Source organism: Protopterus annectens, chromosome 3.part1 (assembly GCF_019279795.1).
Source record: "Protopterus annectens isolate FY-2018-M chromosome 3.part1, PAN1.0, whole genome shotgun sequence".
NCBI lineage: Eukaryota > Metazoa > Chordata > Ceratodontiformes > Protopteridae > Protopterus > Protopterus annectens.
The window spans coordinates 733,225,495-733,243,948 of NC_056732.1; the positions used below are offsets into that span (position 1 = coordinate 733,225,495).

General features: G+C 36.8%; 1 protein-coding gene across 1 annotated transcript in view; it reads left to right on the plus strand.

Annotated features, from left to right (window-relative positions):
- The window catches only part of PKHD1L1 (PKHD1 like 1), a 1,597,738-nt gene that overhangs the window by 1,290,725 nt on the left and 288,559 nt on the right, over nt 1-18,454 (plus strand). Inside the window, exons 55-56 of the mRNA XM_044066249.1 lie at nt 4,442-4,601; nt 17,919-18,081. Coding sequence (XP_043922184.1) covers nt 4,442-4,601; nt 17,919-18,081 — 323 coding nt within the window. The remainder of the gene's footprint in view (nt 1-4,441; nt 4,602-17,918; nt 18,082-18,454) is intronic.

An 18,454-nucleotide genomic window follows, 5' to 3' on the forward strand; every position in this document is an offset into this window, starting at 1 on the left:
GAGTTTGAATTTTCAAGGTACGAACAATGTATATGTTGGCCCGTCTTTAAGAAAAAATAGGTTATTTATTCCTCCCTGTATGTGAAGGGGAATTCAGAAAAATGATTGTTCTTCTTTCAGCTTATAGGGGTCGCCACAGCAGAACTCCGGTCTGCTAATGATTGGCAGTAGATTTTTAAGGTGCTGAGGTGCCAGCCCAATGGCCAACCTTCAACGAAGGCACGCCCATTCAGGCATGTCTTTCGAATGCCACTCGACCATGGGGAGGACATGCAGACTCCACACAGAAGGCACTCCAGCCGAGAATCTAACGAGAGAACCTCTTGCTGTGAGGCGACAATGCTACCGCTGCACCACCGTGGCAGGAATTCAGAAAAATGATTAAAATGAAACAAAGGTAAAAGACAGCTTGACATATGTGGAAAGGCAGATTTTAAAGGATTTGTCTTCCAACAAAAATACAAGGGTCATGAAGCCTGATAAGGGCAGGGGAATCTTACTAATGGATTATACTGAATATGTTTCCAAAATGTTTGACATCTTGAATGATGAGAGGATGCATGAAAAGAGTGCCTAAAAATGAGATAGATTGTTTTCTGTCTTATGTACTTTATCAAGACAATATTACTATGCAAGAATTTGATTTCATAAGGGTGGATAAGCCTTTTATACCATCCATGTACCAAGAACTGTTATGACCCCCCCCCCCCCTTTGAGACCAGTTGTAGCTGCACAGGGATCTAAAACCCAATCCCTGGCAGCCTTTATTAACTTTCATTACAAGCATTTATTGAAAAACAATGCTTATATGCTTAGGGACTCCTGGCACTTGTTGGAGGTATTCAATTTTGTTTTGTTTGATGAAAACATAGTCTTTTTGGCCATTGATGTTATTAATTTATTTTCAATGATCCCTCATATGGAGTGTTGTGAAATGTTCACTAAAGCATTGACAGGTGATCTGTTTGTTAGTAAGGTTAGAACTTTAGTGGATTTTATGGAATTAGTCCTACAGAATAATTTTATTTTCTTTCAAAGGAAATACTTTCCCCAGGTCTCAGGGGTTGCTATGAGGGCCCGATGTGCACCCATTTATGCCAACCTTGTTCTGGCTAAATGGGAAAAGCAAGTGATATTCCCTAATCGATTTATGTAATTTATTATGCATTTTAGATTTTTAGATGTTATTTTGAAAGAAGGGTAAGGTATCTAATATTTCAGAACTTCTTAATTTCTGGAAAATACTACGTCCTTTCTGAGATGTACTTATAGGTGCAATGCTCAAAAGATCGAGTAACTTGATATTTTGCTAGATAAAGACAAAAATGACAAAGCCTTTCATTCAACTATTTTTGAAAGATGACATATTCTAATTAATTTCTTCGTTTTAAGAGTTGTTACCCCTTCAAAAGAAGGGGATAGTTAAGGGTCACATAGTATGACTCTCTAGAATGATTAGTTGCGAAAAAAAATTATCTGTTGAAATGGACCAGCTAGCTAGAATGTTTACGTGCAAGAGTTATCCTAGACATATGCTCCAGGAGATTCATGAGGAAGTGAAATTTGACAGGCAGAGCAAATTTTGACCTATCCTCAAGGCTAGGAATCAGCTACATGAGGAGATGGGATCTCAGTTGGTGGGGCCAGATAAAGACAAAGATAAATATGAAGACAGGAGGAGAGCAATGGTTATACCATTCAGCACAGATGCCCCACAGATCATCAGTATTGAGGTAAACCTGGGATTTGGTATTTACCCCAATTTGAAAGAGAAGATGGATATGGTATTTATGATCATGTTTTCTGGGGATAAAAACATCAAAGAAATAATGGAAAAAGACCTGGATTTGGCTTTCGTAAGGTTAAATTCAAGGATGGTCAAATGTGAGACATGTACAATGTGTAGATTTATTAATTATGAGCCCTACATTTTAATTCTTGGATCAGAAAGGTCCTTAGCATGTACAGGGTTGTGCACTTGCAACACCAAAAATGTAGTATATGTGGCTATCTGTTCCATCTCCCTGTCATTCTATGTTGGGAAAACAACAAGAATATTGAGAAATTGGATATATGAGCACATATATGACATAAGAAGGGGAAGGTCATCAAACTCCTTATTTAGATACACTAAGCATGTAAGGACTCTACACCTGAGTTGAAGGAATTGACCTGGCAAATTAAACATGGATGTCAAGCTAGGTTTAAATTATCACATCTTTATTTTAAGTGTATTAAAATTAAAAGCAGAGGATTAAGTGCTTTTTTTTGTGGAAGGGCAGGATTTATTTAGATTATTTAGTTTTATCATGACATCAAACTTTTTAGTGTACATCTTGATTTTGCTTTGAATTGATGTGTATTGAAAGGTTGTATATTTAAAGAGCTATTGCTTAATCCGGTGAAGCCTGTTGTGGTACGACAAAAACACTCAGCCTGATGTATTAATTTATTTATTTTATTTATTCTATTGTCCACTAAAGTGCTGATATACCATTACTGGAGTTATTTTCATCTGGTTAGGTCAGTGTTTTCTACTTGTTTGTGTTTGTGATGACTTAAATATTGCAAGGTTAGAGGTAGATGAGGCTCAACAATTAAAAGTTATGACAGGAGGATGGTATTCTGCTAGAAGTTTGGAAGCTAGAAGGGAAGAAAGTGATAAAGATCTGGAAGGACTTCTTTAACAGTATTTTAAAAGGAAGGGAGTCACCAACATCCTGGGAAAAAAAAAGCTGTAGTGGTTGAGATAACTAAAGGCAATAAAGACCCATCAGAGCCAGCCCCATACAGGCCCATTTCAATGTTAAACCTTATTCATAAAGTTTTTATGTCTATAATGACTAAAAAAATGTCAAAAGTGATGCCAAAATTGGGTATACATTCATTTACTTGAAAGGCAGCTGTACGATCGCACTATTGTGCGACTTTATTTCTCGAAAATCAACATGTCCTGAAAACAAAATATCGAAAATGGTAATTTTGAAAACCAGATTCAACCATTTCTGAACTCCAAATATCTCCAAACATCGTTATGCAGGGGCTTCCCCCACACCCCCCTACTTTAATATACAAACTCCAAGACTGCACTACAGTGAGGGAAAGGGTTCATTTCCCGATTCCCGCTCTAGTGCTATCTGCACCCAAAATGTCAAATTCAAATGAGTAAATGCCTATGTGCATTCACGTATTGGAATTTGCAACATTGTCACTTGACATTTCAGAAATCTGGAGGTTGTACTTTCGCATTTTGTGCATCGTACAACCACCTTTCAAATAAATGAATGCATAAAAATTGATAGATATGGATCAGTATGGTTGTATGGAAGGGAGACAAACATTTGACAACATTAATAGAACAATGATGGCCTAGAAGGAAGCAGAATGTAAGAAAATACTGCTCTTGTTGGTGGAACGTGATGCAGAGAAATCATTCAACAGTGTAAGTTGGGATTTTATGAGTAGGACAATGGAAACATTTGCATTTCCTGGTAAAATAATAAATGTTAATTAGAAGGATATATGAGGGACTGGAGGAAAAAAATAAAGTGACAGTGTTTCTCTATTATAAGTTGTGCTTGAACAGAGGAACTAGGCAGTGGTGTCCTCTTTCCTCTTTATTTGCATTATATTTAGAAACACTGGCAAAGAAAATAAAGGACTTAGAAATTCAAGGATATGATCGTATGGCGTTCAAGAAAAGTTGGTTTTATTTGCAGATGATTTTATATTGTACCTGATGGAACCAGAAAAGGACTGCATAGTGTTGTGGAACATTCTGAGTCAGTTCCAAGTTTTTTCTGGATATAAAATTAATGAAGATAAAACAAAGGCTATAGCTATAAATTATATACTCACACATGAATTGGTTCGGCAATACTCATATTAATGGGGACATGATAAAATGAATGAATTAGAAGCATGGATTAAAATGGATTATGTTATGACAATTTACATAAGGTGATAGTTTAGGAAACTATAGCTGTGCTATCCATATCAGCATAAAATATTCATCTACTTTTTTACACATAATGCAAAATATGCTTAGATATTTGTTCAGCATGCTTATCTTAGTATTGTAACATAAAGACATGATACATCCAGCATCTTATTTTTATGTGCCTTTCAATACCAAAATCAGTGCAATACTGTATTGGCTAGACATACAGGTAGCTGCAGCAGAAGATAGATGTGCTCCATTACAGTACTGAGCAGTATCCATCAGTTCAATTTCACTACCATGCACAGTACTCTGAAAGTAGATTTCTTAACATTCTACCCCTTTCCAAATATAGTAATCATTTTTAACAAGCAATATTAAAAAAACTCTCTACACTGCTGACTAGCCATTTCTAAAGTGAAACAATGAATTTTATAGTTGTAGAAATGTTTTCTCAGTACTGCATTAATTAATATGATTTTTTACTTATATTGCTTCTAGGTGAATGATTATGTAATTATCTCACACAATCTTACTCAGAAACCTGATAAGTTCCAGATCATAGATGCCCGAAATGGCTCAAATCAATCTCTCAGCTGGGATAATAACTACAATGGAGACTGGTACTTTAATGACAACACAACAACTGTATACTACTTAGGTAGGTTAGTCTGTTTTAATGTTCCTTTTTTATTTTAGGAATGTAATAACAGGGGATGTGTCTGAGAAGTTTTCCTCAGATGTCAGTTGGCCAGAACCATGTATTTCATCTTAAAATGTTTTAAGTGACTCAGTAGTTTAAACTAAAGTAAAATCATATTCTGCATATTTTGTAATAAAACTTATCCAAGAGAGAGTAATCCACTTTGATTCATGTCCATTAATGTCCATTCATGAAGAAGGAATGAATTAATCCCCTCAAAACATGAATCAGATAGTTACCAACTCAGCATTAGCAGCAAGGATGTTATTAATGTCTTTGCACACCTATAACAAAATTAATGGAGAAATTCTCATGGAAGACAGAGACGACTGGAGACTAAAATGCTTCTGTCAATCAAGCAATGATTTAAACAAGAGATCATGGGAGGTTGGGAGGTTGCAAGTAGCGGACGGTGAAACTGTCCTTCTCACAAAACCACCAGGAAGGATATGTATGGAGTTAGGAGCATTAGGAAAATAACAGGACTTATAAAATAAAAACAGAATAATGATGTGAAAACTGAGTCAGAGATTGTGTTTTAGTAAGGCATTAGAGCATGAAATGATTTATTTCTAAAACTAAACCACAATATTAAATCTGATAACATTTTTCTCTAACAAAGCAATAAAAGTGCAATTGGCTTGGACAAAGTGCTGCTAGAAGGCTTTGTGAACATCTTCATTCATCTAGACAATGGATAACAGTTAACACTCTGTGAGAAAGTTAGGTAATTATTTCGACATGAGCACACGATGCTTCATCCTAGAGGATGGATCTGAACATGCTGTCAATAGACACCATTGCTAACAATGACTCCAACAGCAAAGACTGGAAAAGATTTTCATAGGCTTGGCTTCAGAACAGAAAATGTTTTGGTGGTACATGCCAAAGAATAGTTTGGAAAAGTGAAATACTGAAGCAGAAAACTTGACCTCATGTTTTGTCAAGGGTTTAATTTTACCATTCATGTTAGGAGTGTGCAGTCATCAGGTAGAACACAGATTATAGATCTGAATACCTAACAGAATTCTGGCCCTACCATGACTGAATAACCAACCAGATTTGTGAATTAAGACAGTGATGCTTTCTGTTTTAGGCTCTGGTCATAAACTGATAGGCTTCATTTTACGTTTTTTGCAGTGTGTGACTGTTCATTGCAGTGGTAGCAGATATCATATGAAGGGGGTATAGCCTAATGTGGAAAGTAGGTGCACTGAATGTCTTGCTATAGTAGCTAAGAGGCTGACTATTCTGTAGCAGACTGCTAGGAGAACAAATTTCTCCTAACTACCTTATAAACATGAACATGGAAGGAAGGAGTAGGGTTAAGACAAACTCCCTAACATTTTTAATTGTGTACTCTTTTATTACTTTTTATTTATTTTATTTATTTTATTTAAATTTGTTGACCGGGAGTGTCCGACTGGACATGGGTCCATTTTCAGCGGAGGCCCGGGGAGAAAAGCTCCACAGTAAAATAAACAGACAGTAGTTACATTGGATTACATAGTGATTAACAATTTAACATAGAAATTACTTACAACATATTTACAGATGAGAATTACAACCTCCACTGGACACTTGACTAAACCACCTTTATTTTAACAGATTAAGCTGAGGTCTGTAACAAAGTTCAAATAAATTATCCCCAAACGTGGCATTGTTTGTGATTAATAAGTGGTCATGGCCAAAATATGATGCCACCAGAATAAATTTGTACTTGAGAGTGTTAAAATCAAAGCATTTAGAAAGGGGGTAATGAGTAAGTGTCCAAGGATTGCCCCATGTGGTACCCATATCTAAACCAGCTGTACCTGAAATTGATGCTGACTACTAGACACATGGAAAGTCCAATTTTGCACGTAACTAATGAACCAAGATAATACTGAAGCTGATAAACCATAAAGGATCAATTCTGATAGAGGTCTTTCATAATTCTGGTGCCTTGGCTATGCCATCAACACCATTTCTGTAAGTTTACTTTCATCAATAGATGTAAAAATGGTATTAATGAGAGGAAGAAATAGAAATGTAGAGGTGTGACCTTTCCTATAGCTACATTTGTGGTCACTTGACAGGCCTTACGATTCTGAATGATATGTGTAAATTGTGCTCCTACTTATTATATATGAATGTATGTATTTCTTTGTCTATTCATCTCTTTATTTAGTTAGTTATTTATGTATTTATCTATTTTTCTTGTAACTCAACAGGCCATATGTTTCTGAATGATCTTTAAATTATGCTCCTACTTATTATCTATGAATATTTAAAATTTTTTGTTTATCCATTTGTTTAGTTAGTTACTTAGTTGGTTTAGTGTATATTAATGTCTATTCACTAGGTCTTTTACAGTTTAAAAGAACACAAAAAATAAATCTCCTGAAGTTAAAGGGCTTCTAGAACACCAAACCAATGTAAAGAAGCAAAAACAGCTGAAAGTCCACCACAATTGTCTCCATTACACGACAAAGCTTTCGAGTAAAACTCTTCATCAGTATCTGAAAACACAGCTTTTCTAAGTTTAAATACCTAATAGCAGCCAGTTAAATGTCACATGTTATGAACTTGTTAAAGCTGTTAAAGTGGCCACATAAAAAATATGTATACTTAACTAAAATGCATCTTATTTAAAATGAAAATATGCTTCTCGTATAAAAATGTCCTTCTCGTATAAAATACAAAGCATAAACACATAAGACATAAAAACAACTTATTTGGCATATTATTTATGTATAAATAATTTTTAGATGTTATTATGCCTATCTTTCAGTATGGGTTTTATGCTCACAGTACTATTCAGACCTGGGGGAATGGTCAGCCCTGAAATAATTTATCCATCTGTACTCATTTAATTCTGCTTTATTCAATATATCTCCACTGTTTTTACTCCTTGATATTATCTGTAGAATTCTGAATTTAAATTTGTGCTCTACACCCTTATTGTCTATATATTTTGCTAAAGCATTGGTTAAAACTCTCCTTTTTATATCTTACATATGTGCGCTGATTCTATCTTTAAGTTGCGTATTAGTTTACCAATATAGAAACTTGTGCACGCTATACAGTTTGCAAAATAAATCACATTTTCCAAAGTACAAGTTCCCCTTGCATTAAATTTAAAATTCTCTCCACTAATTGGGTGCTTAAAGAATGGTTCTGTACTTATATCTGTACAGTGTACACAATTATAGTATGGAATTGTCCCAGTCTTCCCATAATATTTCACAACTTCTTTTTTACTATTCATTTCTTTAAAATATAACTGTTGTCTCAGATTCTTTTCTCTTTTGTATGTGAAGCTCGGCTTTTCTCATATAATCTTACTAATGTCCTGGTTAGAAGCCAATATTACCCAGTTTCTTCTAACTATATCTTTTATCAGATCAGTGTGTCTATTATATGTTGTAATATAATCAATTCTTCTTCTGTCTTTCGTAAAGTTTCTACCAGTATTATTAGCTCCAGCTTTTTAAGTTTGTACACTAGTAAAATACGGTTTAGCTATGTCATCTACAAATCGCTTATAAAAAGCGATGTTTTTATGCCTGAATTCAGGTGTGGTTCCATTATAAATATGTTCTTCCTTCCATCTTCCTAGCACAAGGTTTGCATAGGTATTAGCAATGGGTGTACCCATTACTACCCCTTGTCTCTGATGGTAACATTCTTCATTAAAGCTAAAAATGTTGTTTTCCAAAACAAATTCTATTAATGAACAGAACGGTTCTAACTTACTAGCATCAAATGTACCATGTTCATGAATATATTGTCTTACTAACTCAATTCCTTTATTGTTGGTAATGTCAGTAAAAAAGTGATTTGATATCCATTGTTACCAACATAACATTTTCAAGTATATTTGTGTCATTCCATCATTGTAGGGCTAACAAAAAATCTTATGTATCTCTAATATAACTTTTACTAAACTGCAGTAAGGGAACTAACTTCTTATTTACATATTTTGAAATGGCTGTTGTTATCCATCATTTTTCAGAGACAATAGAAATGTCATTGCCACTAAAAAAAGAAAACTTATACGTGACATAAAAGACTTTAAAACTAGTAATATTTTTTCATGGCCAAAAGAACAGCCAATGGTGTTACATCATTCAAATAATGTTAACCAATTGTACAATAAGCCTTTAAGACATCCCTTCAGCAGGTTCTGTTTATTGTGGGGATGAGGTTGAGGTCCTTGGAGCATGTGGTGTGGAGGGATTGAGTCTTTTTCAGATGAAGCATGTCTCGCAACAGTAGGTCAGACATGGCTTTGTATGCCAAGCAGAGATTGCCTATAAGTAGGCAATATGAGATGGAGTACACCTGGAGTTTTTTGAGTCTGTCTGCACAGGGCATGTATTTGAGTCCTAGGATCCTCTCTGTGAGGAATTTTTGTGGCCTCTCCAGTTGTTGCAGGTGTCTAGTGAGGTACATGCTAAATGGGGCATTGTACTCGCTAATGGGTCTAATGAGGGATGAGTAGAAATGGATTATGACTTCTTTCTTCCTGGATGAGAAACCTTTTGTAATGAGGTGTGCCACATAGAAGGACTTTCTAACTACAGTGGCAACATGGTTGTCAAAGAAGAGGTTACTATCTACTGTGTCACTAAATCTCTTATCACACCTTGGGAGTTGAGAGGGCTACCATCGATGTGGTAGTTCATTGGCACTGTGTTTTTCCTGAAGGGGATGACTATGCACTTTTTAGCATTGAGCTTAAGACCATGATTCTAGCACTAGTCATTAGTGTCTGAGAGGCCTTTTTGTAAGATGTTGACATCAGCTTGATAGTCAATAACAGCACCCAGTTTGCAGTTATCTGCAATTTTGGTCAACTAGAGTCCTTTGGTGTTGGCCTGAACTTCAAAGAAGTATATACCAAACAGTAGAGGACCCAGGACGGATCCCTGTGGGACTCCACATGTGACTGCCCAGTAGTCGTATTTGGAGTTCACTACTTTAACCATGTGGGTTCTGTCCATGAGCCAGTTGGCAGCGCATCTTATGATGTAGGGGTTAATGCCTAGGTTAGTGAGTCAGTCAATGATCCCTGAGTGGGGGATAGTGTCGAGGTAGGCTGTATGGACTACCTTGCCTTCATCGACTGCTCTGGTGACAGATTCATAGAAATCTATCAAGTTGAGCAGACATTATCTGCCCTTCACAAACCCAAACTGTGAGGGGTCCAGGGTTGGAAGTTTCCCAATATCCCTATTTATGAGGACCATAATGATGCGCTCCATGGCTTTACAGATCAGGCATATCAGGCTGATGGGTTGGTAGTTTCCTGGGTCAGTAGTCAGTCCCCCTTTGTGGAGTGGAATGACTGTAATGGTGCGCCATTTGGTGGGAGCATTGCCTGAAGTGAGGTTGTGGTTGAGCAGGGCACTCAGGTGTGGTGCCAGTTCCCTTTGTAATTTGTGTAGAACAAAAACAGGTATATTATCAGGTCCCATGGAAGTTGTATTTTTGGCTCTGGATAGTGCAGCTTCTACCTGAGCAGCCATGATATTAGGGATTTGGCATTCCTTGGGTATTGGTATGGGCCCTTTAGGGGGTGAGGGGGGTAAAGTTTGCACTAAACATGTTGGCCAAGATGTTGGCAATATCTGTTGGTTCAGTATAAGTGGTGCCACTGTGCAGTAGCTCAGAGCACCCTTGCATATTGTTATGCAAAGTCTTCACATAACTAAAGAATGCCTTATGGTTATTTTTAGTATCTGTCACAATTTCGTTTTCATAACTAACTTTGGAGGCTTTGATTAGGGATCTCAGTTTTTTGCTGAGACTTACAAGGGAATTTTTCCAGTCTTGGGACTTTGCCCTTTTCTGCAACAGTTTTTTTCTTCTGTTGTAGAGTTTGTTAATGGCAGGAGACCACCAGATTGGCTTCCTTTTTTTGGAGGACAGGATCTTGGTTCTGTTTAGTATGGCCTAGTCCATGCACTTGTGTAAATGCTCATACAGCACCTTGGTGTATGATTCAGTGGCCATACATCCTTTCCCCACTTGCATGGATGACGTGAAGTTTGATACTTCTGTTTTTAGAAGCTCAAAATTGGCTTTAGAGAAGTTTTTCACTGTGGTTTCCTTCATGGGGGGGTGAGGGTGGAATTTTTTATATCGACTGTGATTAACTTATGGTCAGATCTAACCAGGGAAGAGTTGATCACTGGTGTAGAGCAGTGGTCCCCCATGTTTGTAATGACCAGGTCGAGAATGTTTCTACCTCTAGTGTGGGTGAGAATGAGTTGGTCCAGGGCATTGGAATTAATGAATTCCAGAATTGTTGGGCAAACAAGTTGGAGCAGGAGTAATTTTCCCAGCTAATGGAAGGGTAGTTAACGTCTCCCAGTATAAGGGTATTGGGTTGAACCTTAATGCTTTCTAGAATGTTCAGGAATGCTGAGTGGGAGTCTTGGGACATTGTGGGGGATCTATAGTAGGCTACAACCTCAATTGCAGTTTTATACAGTGTTAGTTGTACCTGTAGTGCCTCTGATGCATTATGTTGGGCAAGCAGTCTGGAGGTATGTGTATCCATTATGAAGATGTATACGCCACCACCTTTGGGGCTTTGGTCCAGGTTTAGGAGCCAAAAGGTGTAATATGCAATGTAGCCTGGTAACATACTTCTCAACTGTACCAAATGCATCAGAAAATACCATTTTGGGGCTAAAAATAATAGGGTGCCACAAATTTCCAAGTGTCCCTTTTAAATCCTGATTTAATTTTTTGCATTTATTTGTGTTTCCCATGTGCTCGCTGACATCATGCAGTACAACCATGCCCCACAGTATCATCAACATGCAGTGCTGGAGGTGAGGTGCCAGATGCAGGATTAAAAATTTGTTACTAAAATTAGTTGTTATACAGTGCTATTCCTAGTTATAAAAATAAGACAGACAAGAAGTGGTGCATTGCAAAGAAAGCATAAATTCTACAGAAGACCTTGTCAAACTTTCAAATTATATAACTTTTTCAAGCAAACTCTGCAACTGCCTTTTTTTTTTGGTGAAAAAACACCACCTGCATGTCAAGGGTACTTAACAAAATACTCCCAAAGACTTTCTAAGTTATTTTAGAATGACTGGTGGTATCCCCAATTACCTAAATCTACCAGTAATTCCAAACAAATCCAAATATAGATTCTCGGTGAAGATGTGTAATTGTTTAAAAGGCACACTTTACACATTGTGCTGAGTTTTCCCTGGGAAATGGAACATGTGGTGCTGCTGTGTAATGGCTTGGGTTTGAGTGGGCCCTTTCAGTTAAAAGCATTGCATAACCTAGATGTTGACTAGCTTCATGCAGCACTAGTTTAATAGTGTCCGTCTGTGAATTACTTCTCATTAGAAGTTACTTGATTGAACAATGGATCGTGTGGCAGGCGCAGACTCCGTAAAGCAGGTCCCGAACTCACACACAAGAGTGTTGAGCCAGTGTGGGGGGGGGGGGTCCAACCCTCTGGAATCAAAGAGGGAAAGTTTCAAATGGAGCCAGGTAGAGTAGCTTTGAAGAGTGTAGGTACATTGAGATATGGAGTTGGCTTGTGGTGGTTAAAGTGGCACTAGGGGGTGGACTGTGAGTCAATGCAAGTTATTTACTTTACTTTCCCAAATTGAGACTGTGACCCCTGAAGACGTTTTCTGACAAAAATGATATACCAGACTGGAAATGTGAGTAATCGATACGTTTTCATTATAACTTGTCAAATTGCATTTGCCTGTTTATTCTGTTAATTACTGAATGAACAATCCGATCAACATGGCTGAGGTAGGAGTAAACTTTAAAACAACAAATAATAAAAAAATGGTAAGTGCTTTCACAAACAGTTGCTCAGCCATGTTGAACAAATAGTTCTTTCTCTAATGTGGCTCATGTTTGGTTCTTATCCAATCGCTACCTGCTCATTTTTTGTTCATTTATCTTTTAAAATAATTCATATGGCTGTGTCTGAGTGACAGTTACATTTTGTTAGTCAAGTGTAGCACTTTTAGTGTTGAGTCTTGAAATTCTGTAAGTTCCAAGTGCCTTGAATGAATAACATGATGACCAAAACTTTTTTGGGTGGTAGGGGTGGAGGTGGGGTGAAAGGGGCTAATTGTCATCACTGTAGGATGTGTACACAGTTAAAAATATCAATAAAATGCCTGTGCGAAACAAACGCTCACAATGAATAAACCAAAAGCAGTAACAACAAACCAATAAATAACAATGGGAGTGAACCACAGTAGATGTACGATAAGTTCATCAAATGTCCTCAAAACTTCAGTAGTCACAATAATGCGATGTAATCCAATATAAGCAAAGACTCATTCAGCTCGAGGACTAACTTTAATATGATAGAGATACAGGTTAGCGCTTTCACCATACGGCTTCTTCAGACCTTTACACTCTAATTAATACAGCTGAGTTTAAATACAAAAAATAGCGGGAAACAAATCTTCCTTAAGGTGCTATAACCTTAAAAACATTCAAAATCATGACATTCAATTTAAAACTAACAATATTACATCTACACATTTGCATATAAAAACCAAAAGACAAACAGTCAGTACATATGACGATGTCAATGTATTGGTAATATGTAATGTATTAGTAATATACATATATATAAATAAATCAATATATCTGCATAAGAACATTAATTAACATTAATAAAAAACTTAACAATGAAATATACAAATTCAATAAATCTCTAAACCTGACGGACAGATCTAAAAATATATATGAAACATATAAATATATATAAATATCTGTATGAATATTTTGTCATAAAAACAACTGGCCAAAAATAAATCAAAATCAGGTCTTTAACCTTCTAGATCTAAGAAATGGCTTAACTGAAACCATACCATTGAGACCTGGATAAACATCCGATCTCAGTCTCATAATCCATATGGCCTCTCTGGTCTCAGTGTATGTCCTAATGTCACCTCCTCTAGATCCTGGACATATCCTCTCCACTATCCTAAACCTAAAAGTATGTGATTCACCATTCTCCATTACATGTTTAGCTAGGGCATTAGTTTTAGAATGTATTCTAATGTTCTACATATGCTCACGCATTCTATCTCTTAAACATCTATTGGTTTTCCCTATATAGAATGCGTGGCAGGCTTCACAGGTAGCTAAATAAACAACATCTGTGGACATACAGTTCCCCCTAACTCGGAACTCATAAGTCTTAATCAAAACAGGATGTATAAAAGTAGGGTCAGGATCAATTAAATGACAAAAATTACATCGACCACATATTGAAGTAACAAATGGCTGTATCATTTCCACATTCGCTCTCTCTCTGGGATAACAAAGTAGCCTTTTTAAGTTCTTTTTGTTCCTATAAATAAACCTAGGTGCTTCCCCTACCACTTCCTTCAACTGTGGATCCACTAATAATATGTCCCAATGTGCCCTAATCACATCTTTGATGGTACCTATATCCTTAGTATAGAAAATCAAACATGCCACTCCAGCTTGCATCCTTCCTACTGAGCCCCCACTTAATATATGACCATATATATCACTAGATTGACTCGAAAAATAGGGGGCTGCACATCCTTCTCTCAATATATCAATACTATCCATCCCCTTTAATATGTCACTGGTGCCATAACCACGTGTCTTAAGCCTCTCACGTAAATCACCTAGCTCATTTCTATAACCTGGGTCAGTAGGATTGTATATATTTTCGTCACAATGGATGTGCATTCGTTATTTACAGTTATCCCTAATTTTGAAGGGATTCAAATGGCAGGTAGTTGTTTGAGGAGATGGTCTAATCTACCTTAATAACCAAACTGGAACAAACTTATAACAACATAGCATGTTTTGCCAGCAATCATCCGCAGAAATCCCATCACTGCCTTGCTTTAAAAGAGCTTTAATGGCTCGAGTCCTCCCAAGTTCTCCTTTCCCAGCTATAGCTGACTCACACCTTACTAAATAAACCCTCAGCCTGTCCTTCCCTCTCCTCTCTTATATCCCTCTGCACCCCCTCTCAAACTCTACACAGCTCTGATGAAAACCTACTTAATATTTATAAAACCAACAAAAACATTGGCAATATTTTTTATAAAAGCACAGTGTACCAAGCCTGGAAAAATCTCCCACCTAATATTAGAAACATCAACTGTACAAACCACTTCAGGATTGAACTCAAAAACTACCTTCTTAACTCTACTTCCTGCAAATGCCACAACCCTGCCTAGACGCCCCCACACACCCTTCTCTATCACTTGTTAATCTAATCTTAGAGCCTTTTTCTATTTATTTTAATTGTGAATAACAACACTATCTTATTTTACTATGAGTCTAGTTCTAGCTCTGCGTCAACAGCAACACTACCATGATTTTTTTATTGCCAATCTAGCTCTGCCCTCTGTAATATTATGAGATACTAGTGGGAAACTAAGTCTGATGTATCTCTTAAATCTTATCTAAGGATCAATCAACTTCTTATTTTGTATATACTTTGATTGTAACCCTCTGTTACTGTAACTCTGTATTAATTGATATAAATGCGTAATTCTCTTGCCTTGAAATGTATGATATAACGTTTGTAATATTGTTTATTGACTGTATGCATGTTAACGTCTAGTCCTGTTTGTTGTGTCTGCAGCTTTCCTCCTCACGTCTCCACTGAAAACGGGCCATTGGCTCAGCTGGACTAACCCGGTTAACAAATGACAAATAAATAAAATAAAATATGATATCCAGATTTAGGCCTTTTTCTACAGTTATTAAGAGTATGTAATCATGAGGGACCACCCATTGAAATTATAGAGATTCTGTCTTAAGAGTTATCAGAGATTGACCTTCTCTTATCAAATAGAAATTAGGTACTCACCACAGTGCTAGATCTGGAAGAGAATCCACACCTCCTTTGCCTGTCTTGATGAAGAAGGTTTTCTGGGTCTTATTTTCATTAGTGTGGCAGAAAGTTTTGTGTATCTTATTTCATTATCCTTGGTATGGCTAACATCAGATTTGGAGATGCTCCATACTGTATTATGGGATATGGGGAAGTGAAGTTAGGTCTGTTTTGTGTTCATATTAGTTAGTAAGAACTGACTGAGCTAAAAAAGTTGTGTTCGCCAAGTGTTTCTAATGTTTACAGTGTTACCCCTTTTGTATTAACCAAGGGTGGGCCTACTCTTCCATTCTAGCATTATGTTTTACACACAGTGTTTGTTTGTCATGGCCTAGTAAACACACAATGTTTGTCATGGCCTGGTGAGTACACAACATTTCCTTGTCATGGCCTGGTGAGTACACAGTGTTTCTTTGTCATGGTCTGGTGAGTACACAATGTTTGTTATAGTCTGGTGAATACACAATGTTTGTTTGTCATGACCCGGCAAGTACACAACTTTTCTTGTCATAGCATGGTGAATACGCCGGGTTTGTTTGTCATGGCCTGGTGAGTACACAATGTTTCCTTGTCGTGGCCTGGTATGTACACAGTGTTTGTCTGATATAGCCTGATCCATGTGCAAACTAAGCCATTTAAAAGCAGATGCCATTTCAGCTCAGTTCATTTGAATTCTAGCCACAGTCATGAGTTTCGTTTATTAGGAGTGTTCTCCTTCTCAACAGAAGTGACTAAACAGCACTGCCATTAAAAGTAAACCCATTTGAAAACAGACATAGCTTCATGCTATCTAGCCCTGACTACAGCTGACTGTGTGTGCAATCCAGAGAGGCTGAAGGTGGGAAGCATTATTTTTCAGAATAAATATGCAGATTATTCATTAACAATGATAACAGTGCAGGTTAACTAAACCAAAACTTTTAACGTTGTCCATTAGCTAGCTGTGGTGAGACATCCATTGTCCACATTTGTTGAAATAGAATCATTCACCATAATGATGGGTTTGTCTGCACATCTCTTCACAGCAGTGCCAGCAATCACTAAGCAATCCATAGGTTCATAGGTGAGTACACAAGCCCATCCCAAGAATATTCTAAGTCGTCCTGTTCCCAGATGTTAGTTCACTGTGCCCCTATCCAGCAAGTCTGCTGAAGTGATCCTCAGGATGAATTTCCTGTTACCCATCCACTCGTCAAGATTTTTCTTGAAGAGGGCTAGTGATGTGCTCTGCTTGACATGAATGGGGAGTTTATTCCAGAGTATGGGAAGTCTCTGGGTTAGGAACCTGTCCCTCCGGCAGGTTCTGCTTATTGTGGTGATGAGGTTGAGGACTTTGATATGTGGGTTGTGAATCATTTATACATTTTTTACAGAGATGTTGACTAAACATTTGATTCTCCTTTAAAAAGAGGCATGTTTTCTTGAAGTAAGGAAGGTAACTTCCTCTTCCAAGACTATTGTTGTAGTTGGCAGCATAGCACAGGTGTTTTTTTTTCACTTTTTCCTTTTCAGGACAGGGTTAATCAATAATCTGTTGTGTAAGCAGCTGCTTCCAAGTTTTCATTTTCTTGTTAAAAGCTGTCAGTGCAAGACAATTTTCAACCGGCTTAAGTCATAAAATTATTAAATATAGGAATCCATATCAAGGTATGAAACAAGAACTGTATCAAGTGTAAAAAAAATATGTGTGAGGAAGTCTAATGTAGACGAATGTGAAATTCTACTGATTATAATGGAGATCAATATGCATTTTAAGATAGGACATGCTGTCTGTCCATGCATTTAATTTCATGTTTATAACTGAATGGTTGCATAATACAAGGTTTTCACATATGGTTATTGTGTGCAGCCATACTAGATGGTAGGAGGTGCATCTTTTTGACTCTGTAAATCCCAGAAATGCAAGATATAATAATTGTAATTCATTTCAAGATATGACCCAGTACAAATCCAGTTCTGCTCCCTACCAAGCTGCACCTAGTTTGAGGTCTAAAATCCAGTTTCAAGCAGCACAGCACAGTGGTGGCTCTCAGAATGAAATTTTCCTGAAGGGCAGGAATAAGAATAGACTTACTAAAATAAAATTATTTACAAGTGTACACACAACTGGACTTCGTTTTTATAAAAATGTCTTATTTATGACAGTATTTTTAAATATTTAAGATGGTGTATGTTTTCTTAGATGTTTTGGTGCCCCATAGAAAGCATTTCACTTTATTAAAGCACTAAGACTTGCAGTGTTACAGAGACACAGTATAACTGATTGTACCTACAGATGAAAAGAGAAACAGTAGTAAGTAGTTGCATGGTATTCAAATTCATATGTGTTTCCTACAAGTACATGTACATAACCATTATGTTTCCTTATACTAATCACCAAGTTTATTTTTCAGTATCTGGGAAAGTAAACAGCAAACGTCGACGTCGAGAGGCAAGAAGCCTGGACCCTACAATGAGAGATGTTAATGTTTACTATCACACTTATGCATGCTTTTATGAAAATTGCAATCCCCCACTTCCACCCACATTTCCTCCACTCTCCAGCAGCAATAAAACGTACGTATTCCAGTTTATTTCACTACTTTCCATCTATTGTTTTACATGAACAACTGGAAAAAAATAGAATGTGTAGGTATTTGACATCCCATGTTTGACAAGTTTACTATGCAGTGTACTATGTTAAGCAAATATGGACTTGATATTTTTCTCTGAGGCTTTTTTTTCCAAAATGTTTTTATTCATTTTATAACACGATAATTTAACAGTACAGTAACAAGAAGAAAACAAATAAACTACACACAATGCCCATAGCAACTAAAAAAACAATATACATAGAACACTTAATATTTCTCTAACAGATTAGACAGTTTTGTCCAGCAATTAAATGATGAATTGTGTTGTTAGTCCTTGCTTTTATAGTAGCAGTCTC